At 37.5% G+C, this 9,507-nt stretch overlaps 1 protein-coding gene across 1 annotated transcript; it reads left to right on the forward strand.

The window, feature by feature from the left end:
- The first annotated feature begins 5,359 nt into the window (after positions 1-5,359).
- LOC121773916 (trans-cinnamate:CoA ligase, peroxisomal-like) lies at positions 5,360-7,586 on the forward strand. The gene is made up of 3 exons (XM_042170835.1): positions 5,360-5,658; positions 5,849-6,855; positions 6,981-7,586. The coding sequence occupies exons 1-3, from the start codon at positions 5,461-5,463 to the stop codon at positions 7,474-7,476; spliced, it is 1,701 nt and encodes a 566-aa protein (XP_042026769.1). The 5' UTR covers positions 5,360-5,460; the 3' UTR covers positions 7,477-7,586.
- The last annotated feature ends 1,921 nt before the right edge of the window (positions 7,587-9,507 follow it).

The following is a 9,507-nucleotide window of genomic DNA, read 5'->3' on the forward strand; positions in this document are numbered from 1 at the left end:
CGCAAGTGATTGATTTCCTTTTTTGGTTGTTCCATTACAAGTGATTTATTTCTTTTTTTAGCTATAAAAACAAATCATTTAATACCTCTTACTTTACTCTCTCACTTTATCTCCCTATTTTACTATATCATTTTCTTAAGTTTCATGATGAAAAGAAATTAATCATATGCGGTGAGGGCACTACAAAAAATATACTCCCTCTCTCCATTGAAGATGACCTACTTTCCTTTTTAGTTTATCCCAACTAAGATGATTCATTACTAAATTCTATCTCTCTTACTTTACTCTCCCCACTTCACATACAAAATAAAGTTGCATAAATTCTCGTGTCGCTTAAGGAATGGGTCATCTTCCGTGGAACGAATGGAGTATTTTTTTATGACACAAAAATTGAAACGCAATTACTAGCGTTGAAAATTTAAATTAAGGACAAATTAATCTTTTATTTTTTAGGCGCTTTCATTTGTACGCTTTAATTTTTGTTAGGACATAATCATTAAAAATATTTTTTAAAGCGTTGGTTGTATATATATTTAGAAATAAAAATTAGTGTTATTAGTAATATTAAAAATTATCTGTAGTTATTGGATTTTTAAGTTGTAATGGAGGAATGAAATATTTGATTTATTTTTTAATAGTAATGTAATGATTGAACTCATTATTAAGTTATGTAGTGAACTATAAAGTAATAGTTAAAATTTAAAAACAACCAAAAGTTTAAAGTTTGTCACTATAAACTTAGTATTAGAATTAGAATTAGAATTAGAATTAGAATTAGAATTAGAATTAGAGTGGAATTAGATCTAGAATTAGAATTAGAGTGGAGAATGAGTACTTTTTAGAATTAGAATTACCAAGCAACGCAGTTCGGGGTACATATACCACCAACTTTGGGGTGAAATCTGACATCACTTGCAAATTTAAAATTTTGTGTTTATACCATTAATTTGTCATTTGTGCTTATGTGTTAATTTTCCGAAGCTGTTGGTTTCCGACTTTATCAAACTGATGTTACTAAACTTAATCTTTCAGTGTCATTAGCGGCGTGACGTGACATTAATACTTTCTCCGCTCCATAAAAATAGACTATTTTAGATGGGCACGAGTTTTAATATATAGTAATTGGTAAAGTAAGAGAGGAGGAGAAAAAATAGTTGAAATTGTATAGTGGACTGCAGAACCCATAAATGATAAAGGAAAAAAGAAGGAAAAGAGGTTACCATAAATAGATATGTACTATTTCTATGGGACAGACGAAAAAGAAAATATAGCCTATTTCTATGAGATGGAGAGAGTAAAAGATAAAGGAAGCACAAGTAATCAAATTATCTTTGAAAACTAGAAATTATTATCGAGCATCTAATACAATCATCAACTTCATTTTACGTAACAATAATTAATTAATATTAATGATCATGTAAGTCACATGATATTATATGTTTATATGTGAATCATGTACATAAATATTTAAAAAATCAGGTCACACGATCCATGATCTACTATCGGATGCGGGGTTCAACTCAAACAACAACAATAATGATAATGTAAGTAAATCACATGATAGTAGCACTAGTAGTATTTAATTTATCTATGATACGTAACAATAATTAATTAATATTGATAATCATGTAAGTCACATGATATTATATGTTTATATGTGAATCATGTACATAAATATTTAAAAAATCAGGTCACACGATCCATGATCTATTATCGGATGCGGGGTTCAACTCAAACAACAATAATAATGATAATGTAAGTAAATCACATGATAGTAGCACTAGTAGTATTTAATTTATCTATGTATCATGTAATTTCGCTGTTTCATAGTAGATGTCACACACTTAAGAGATGACACGAGATTTTAAAAAATGTTATTTTGTGTGTTAAGTGGTGAAAGTAAATATAATTTTACAATTGGTGTGAGAGAAAACTTTTTTTAAAAAAATAAATGTAGCATTATTTATGGAACAAACTAAAAAAAGTGTGACATCTATTAGGAGGGGAACAAAGTCTATTATGAGAGTATTAAGAGGAAGGAAGTATACACGCATGTGTCGGTTTAATGTATTTCAATTATTCAACTTTATTGGAAACCACGTATACTATTTAAATATTCTAATCCACATGAAACCTTTCACTCAAAGATAGTAGGAGTAAAATTTTTTGCAAACCAATTACTACAACCTAACCAACCAATCAATCAGCAATAAAATAAGGGTGACAGACTGAGTCATGTGACCATATATATTTCTGTAAATTACACACGCGGCGCGTGTGTAAATATATACAAAGGATCTATTCATATCAAATCGCTAAATAGAGAGAGTAGACATGTACTAATTAAATATAAATTTTAAATATTATATTTCCTCCGTTCCTCTGTAGCTGAATTATTAGAAATGAATCTCTTACCTCTTAAAAGATTTTATAAGGAGGAGGATTATTTATACTTATATAAATGATTTAGGATCGTCATCAAGTCGATCTGAGACAAGATTTAAGAGTTTTAACATGCCCCTCACGTGTGGGCCAGAATGACATATCGGACTTTCATTATGTGGATAGACAAGAAAAGAGATAAAGAGATAAAATCCATTATCGACTTGGGCCCGCTCAGATACCATATTAGAATGAGTCACTCGCCCTTAAGAGGTCTTATAAGGGGGAGAGTTATCCATACTTATATACATGAGTTAGGATCCTCACCAAGTTGATGTGAGACAAGATTTAAGAGTTTTAGCATGAGTTGTATTCATTTTTGGATTGTCACACTGTTGCATAGTCGTTTCCTTTTTTAGCACAAAGCAACAACTTTTATTCTCTCTTACTTTACTCTATATTAATTTATTCTCTCTTCATCTCTCTACCTTTTTGTTTTTCTACTTTATTATTCATTTATATAACTCACTTAATACATTTTTTCTTAAATCTCGTGTCGAAAAGATATATATCTACTACAGAAGGACAAAGGGAGTATAAAATTTAAATTCTATATACCTAAAGTATTAGATTAAATTTTTATAAAAAATAAAACTTTTTGTCAAATTCTGAATTTTTTAAAACTTAAAATATCAGCCAGAAAAATGTTGAAGTTTGAATTCATTCTTAATTATTTCATGATGAAAAATTCAGGTCTTCTACATATAATATTATTCACATTTTTCAACTATATAATTTCATTTTTTTATTACTCCCTCGGTCCCTGAAAATTTGTCACCTATTTCCTTTTTCGTCCGTCCCTAAAAATTTGGCACCTTTCACTTTTACCATTTTTGGTAGTGGACCCTACATTCCACTAACTCATTCACACTCACATTTTATTATAAAACTAATATATAAAAGTAGGACCCACATGCCACCAACTTTTTCAACTCACTTTCTATTATATTTCTTAAAACCCGTGCCGGGTCAAATGCTAACGAATTTTGGGGGACGGAGGGAGTAATAAATAGCATTATTAAATTTATCGACTTATAATTTTTCGGCTTTCAAATTATATAATGACCTTTAAAGCTGATTTAGTTTCACAAAAAACTTATCATAGAATTATTTAGAACAAATCAAAACTTTATATTTTTATGATTGATTTTTAATATTGTGGGATGAATTAGAATTATATACTCCAAACCTCATTATTTTTGCACATCGTCGTATCTGGTTGCTTTGATTTCGTTCACATATCTTTAATTAGCCGAAGGAATCAGTCTTGATTAGAGAAACAAGTAAGGCATCTTATTGGTTAAAACTTTTGACTCAAAAATAAGATAAGCACTACCATCTCCATAAAATAATATATCAATAAGGCCACATGGTTATCTCAAGATATGGGATTTTCTGCATCTACTCTATGCACTTATATTTATTTATATTTTTTATTTGAGTAAAGCGATCATCGATCAGATCTCACTGATTTCTCCTCTATTCAATACCTACAAATTATTACTATTAAGATTATTAATTTATAATGACAACCACAAAAACCTGTTAAACTATTTATCTTGGATCTTCTGCATCTACTTTCTGCTATAGTCATTATCTTTTATAACTAGAGATCACATCTTGTGTTTTCTCTTCAGGTCAATACATTCAAATTATTATTAACATTATTAATTTACAGTGAAAAATCATAACATGTTAAACCATTATTAATTTAGCTATATGTTATTTCCTCCGTCTCTAAACAATATACTAGTTTTACTAGTTTGAATAGTCCCTAAAACTAGACAAAGTCTAAATATGGAAAGTTTTCCATAAATAATAATCTTACGTATTATTTATAATGTGGAGCTACAATCCACTAACACTCCTTCCACTATATTTTCCCTCTCTCTCTCATACTCCCTCGGTCCCTTTGTAGTAGAGACATTTCTTTTCGGTACGAGATTTAATAAAAATTATTTTAAATGAGTTAAGTAAAAGGAGAATAAAGTAGAAAGAAAAAAGGTCTAGAGATGAAGAGAGAGTAAAGTAAGAGAGGGTAAAGTACTTTTTTTCAAAAAAAGAAATGATTCAACTACATTGGGACAAACTAAAAAGGAATTTGGTTCGGCACGAATTTTAATGCATAATTGAAAAAGTAAGAAAGAGATAGAAATAAAAAGTTTTAAAGTATTGTTATTGGAGAATGAGTCTCATCTCATTAGACAGAAAGAAGTTTACAAAATTAGAAAGTTCATACTTTTCATGGACGGACCAAAAAGAAAATAGTTCATACTTTTCAGGGACGAAGGGAGTATTATAATCCACCCGTCCCATTCAAGATGCCCACATTTCCCTTTTAGTTTGTCCCACTTAATATGTCAACTTTTCATATTTCGAAATAAATTCATTTGTCCTCTCTTCTCATTAAAACACAACTACCTTTCCTCCCTCTCTACTATATTACTAAATAATTTTTTCTAGATCCCCATGCCACTTAAAATTATAGACATGTTGAGTGGGACGAGAGTAGTCAATTTGATATTCCGGCAGTGTACGAGATGCACTTCACCGTGCCCATGGCTGGCGCAGTGCTCAATGTGATCGTGTCGTTATCGTGTCATGTAAATCTGTATTATATTGTGGCGTTAATGTGTTCTTCTCGGGCGCAGATAGTGTTCAGAATTAATAAACCCAAACAAATTTTGAATTTAACATTAAAATTATAAGTATTAAATTTGATTTTAATTTAAAGTTTTAATTTGAACTAGGCTTTCATAGTTTCAGTTTCTCTTTTGCAGTGAATTCAGCATATCAACTAGAAATTTAAAAGAAAGTGATTGTAAAAATCATAGGAATTTCACTGTTAATTCAAAGGGTCTTCTATATATACATAATTCAACACAGTATCAATCTCACTTCAAACTTCAAAGCAACTTATAACCTCCAAAAATATCTCTTTTTTTGACTATCTTGTTCTCTCTCGTACAAATCTCAACTTTCCAAAATCACCATCTATCAAAGAAGAGAAAGAAAGGAATGGATAAACTACCAATATGTGATGCAAATTATGTAGCTCTTACTCCCCTCACCTTCTTGAAGAGAGCTGCAGCCGTTTATTCGGATCGTGCATCGGTCGTATACCGCAACGTCCGTTTCACATGGGGCGAGACCTACGAACGGTGCTGCCGCCTCGCCTCCTCCCTCATCTCGCTCAATATTGTGAACAATGACGTTGTAAGTGAAATCCAAACTCATAATTTTTCATCATCTCACATATATCATTAATGAAAAATTTTAGTGGCCCAATTTATTATCACATGATGAGTCCAGCCAAATACAATTACCGAACTATTCTTTATTTATTTATTTTTTTAATTGTGATTTGCTGGACACACCATGTTACAAATTTGAACATGTGGCACAGGTATCCGTGTTGGCGCCGAATATTCCGGCACTATACGAGATGCATTTCTCCGTGCCAATGGCCGGCGCGGTGCTCAACGCGATCAACACGAGGCTTGATGCCAAAACCATCGCCACGATCCTCAAGCATTCCGAAGCCAAGATTTTCTTCATTGATTATGAGTTCGTGCAAGTAGGGCGGGATGCGCTGAAGCTTCTGATGGCCAGCCTACAGCCGGCGGAGGTGGCGTCGATGCCGTTGGTGGTGGTTATCGACGACATTGACAGCCCGACAGGGATCCGCTTTGGCGAGCTGGAATACGAGGCGCTGGTGTCGCAGGGGAATCCGAAATTCGTGCCAGAGGAGATCGCGGAAGAGTTGAGCCCAATCGCGCTGAATTACACCTCCGGAACGACGTCGTCGCCAAAGGGAGTAGTGTACAGCCACCGCGGCGCGTACCTGAGCACCCTCAGCCTCATCCTCGGCTGGGGAATGCAGACAGAGCCGGTGTACATGTGGTCCCTACCGATGTTCCACTGCAACGGCTGGACTTTTACGTGGGGTGTGGCGGCGCGCGGCGGCACCAACGTCTGCATCCGATCCACCACCGCCGCTGAGATGTACGGCGCCATCTCCGCCCACGGCGTCACGCACATGTGCTGCGCGCCCATCGTCTTCAACATCCTACTAGACGCTGAGCCGCGCCGCCTCTCCGCTCCGGTGGAGATCCTGACCGGCGGCGCGCCGCCGCCGCCGGCTCTCCTGGAGAGGATCGAGAGCCTGGGATTCCATGTGGTGCACGCGTACGGGCTGACGGAGGCGACGGGGCCAGCGCTGGTGTGCGAGTGGCAGAAGAAATGGGACCCTCTCTCGGGCGAGGAGAAGGCGGCGCTGAAGGCGAGGCAAGGGGTCAGCATACTGACCCTTGCTGACGTGGAAGTCAAAGATCCGACTACAATGAAAAGCGTTGCGCGCGATGGCAAGGCCATGGGTGAGATCGTGCTGCGTGGGAGCAGCATCATGAAAGGGTACTGAATAGGAGAAAAGACTCATAAGACTTACTTATACAATGATTATAATAATTTCAGTTATCTTTCTATAACGATCCGTTAGGATAATTATATTTATAATTTTTAATTTCAATTGTCAATAGGTATCTCAAGGACGAGAAGGCCACGTCAGCAGCTTTCCGCAACGGGTGGTTCTTCACAGGAGACGTTGGGGTAATACACACCGACGGCTACGTGGAGATCAAGGATAGGTCAAAGGACGTGATCATCTCTGGTGGGGAGAACATCAGCAGTGTGGAGGTGGAGGGGGCGCTATACAAGCACAATGACGTGGTGGAGGCGGCTGTGGTGGCGATGCCGCACCCCAAATGGGGAGAGAGCCCCTGCGCTTTTGTCAAATTGAGGGACTCCGCCGCCGTCAAGGAGGCCGAGATCATCCAGCATTGCCGAAATAACCTGCCGCATTTCATGGTGCCCAAAGCAGTGCAGTTTATGGATGAATTGCCCAAGACTACGACGGGGAAGATTCAGAAGTTTCAGCTCAGGGCTATGGCGAAAACGATACCGGCTCAGACGGAGAAGAGGAAGTCACCAGTACACGATCATCAGGAGCAACTTCTTGCTTTGTCTCGTCTCTGATGATCAAGTTGAAGATTATATTTTTGTGAAGTTTAGATACAAGATCAAGTTATACGGTTAAGTTATGGATGTCTTGTATCTGTAATAAGATATGTTGGAATCGTTGCGGTCAAAGGACTTCGACCAATAATACTTCCAACGAGAAATTTAATTTTGTGAAATTAAATAATATAGCGTCGATCTACGTTCGGAGTAGATGACCGTGGTATATTCATTTTCTCAAATTCGATTCCCGGTGAGTGAGAAATAATGAATTAAAGTTGCGAAATAATTACTAGTTAATTAAATGAGCTATGAGAGAAGCCATGAGATTAATTAAGTATCCCACATTGAAAGTTAGAAGTTTATTAAACAAGTATTTAATAAGTGGGATTATTACATGTAATACTTCTAGTTGACTAAGATGGGCTATAGAGCCCTCACGCGCACACACGCGCGCGCCGTGAGCCTCGAGCCTCGAGCCCGAGCCCATGGACTGTTCTTTGAGTTTGGTCGTGGGGCTCGGTGCTTGGGCTCGACCCCAAGGCTGGTTGGTGTAGTTCTTTTTCTTTTTTGACCACCAACATTTCCACGCCTCTTTTTTGACCACCAACGTTTCCACGCCAGCAAGCCAAGTGGGATGACACATCGCCAATATGACGCGGTAAGAGCCTAGCTTACGTAACGGTTTGTAACGCCCATAACGTTCGGCAGTTACAATCTCGCAATGATGGCAGCCATCATGGCTGTTGACCCCCAGCAGTGGACTGAGCCTATAAATAGGCTAGTCATTCCATGTATCTCTACACAACATTCACAAAGCATATAGCATCATAAGCTCTCTCCCTCTCCTGCATTGTTTTTTTGTTTCTGTCGAAAGCTCTGCCCTCTCCTCCATCCAGTTCGCCAGAGCTCTGTTATTGCGGTGCAGCTTCACCAGAGACGTAGCCATTTTATCTTTGGGGACGACACACCAAACCGAGAGCACTATCGGGGCGTATCTCGTCTTGCGGAAAGAGGCATCCTCGACTCGGCTAAACACTTTTACGGTGTTACTGTTTCAAAATTTTCCATTGTAATTTCAGTTCAGTTCGTTCTTTTGTATTCCTTCTTTGGGTTGTATTACGCCCGACTTTTATCTCTTGTAATAAGAAGAATCCCAACAAGATATCGGTGTGAACAGTGAATCATTATTACTGCGCTTATGTGATCAATTGGAGTGTTCGGTTATTCAAGCTTAAAATTGACTCAGCTTTTTTTTACAAATGTAAAGAAAAGTGGCTGAGAAAAAGTTAAATATACTTAGACCATCTTAAAGGGTACACTAAAATCTAAAATGAGATAGGTAATTAGAGCATCTATTCCCAACATGGCGGGCTCTATTCCCAACATGAATGGTGGGGGCTCTATGCCCAACCATGGTGTTGGCTCCTTCGGGGGCAACGGAATTGGTTCCTTCCATGGACCAAGTACGGCACCTTTGGCACCAAGAATGATGCCACCTGCCGATAAGCCATCAAAGTTTGGAGTATCTGACTTCAAAAGGTGGTACCAAAAGATGTTGTTCTACTTGACAACATTGGGCGTTGGCAACTTCCTCACTGAAAACGAGCCGCCCGCGCCAAGCGATCGAGAGACTAGGCTCGAAGTCATGGCGGACTGTGTAGCTTGGAGAAAAGGAGATTATCTTTGTAAAAATTTCATTCTAAGTGCCTTAGATGATAGTTTGTACAATGTATACTCTGTTGTAACCACATCAAAAGAGACGTGGGAAAGCCTAGAAAGGAAGTATAGCATAGATAATGCTGCAGGTACTGAACAAGTTGTAGCATCCAAATTTATGGACTACAAGATGGTCGACTCTCGACCCATCATGGAGCAAGTTCAAGAGCTCCAAATGATCATCCACGCACTAGTGGCTGAAGGGATGACCTTGCCCGACTAATTTTAAAGGTGCACGATCATTGACAAGCTTCCTCCAAGTGGAAGGACTTCAAGAGCTATCTCAAACACAAGCGAAAGCAGATGACCCTTGAAGACTTGACCGTGAAA

Source organism: Salvia splendens, chromosome 17 (assembly GCF_004379255.2).
Source record: "Salvia splendens isolate huo1 chromosome 17, SspV2, whole genome shotgun sequence".
Taxonomy (NCBI): Eukaryota; Viridiplantae; Streptophyta; class Magnoliopsida; order Lamiales; family Lamiaceae; genus Salvia; species Salvia splendens.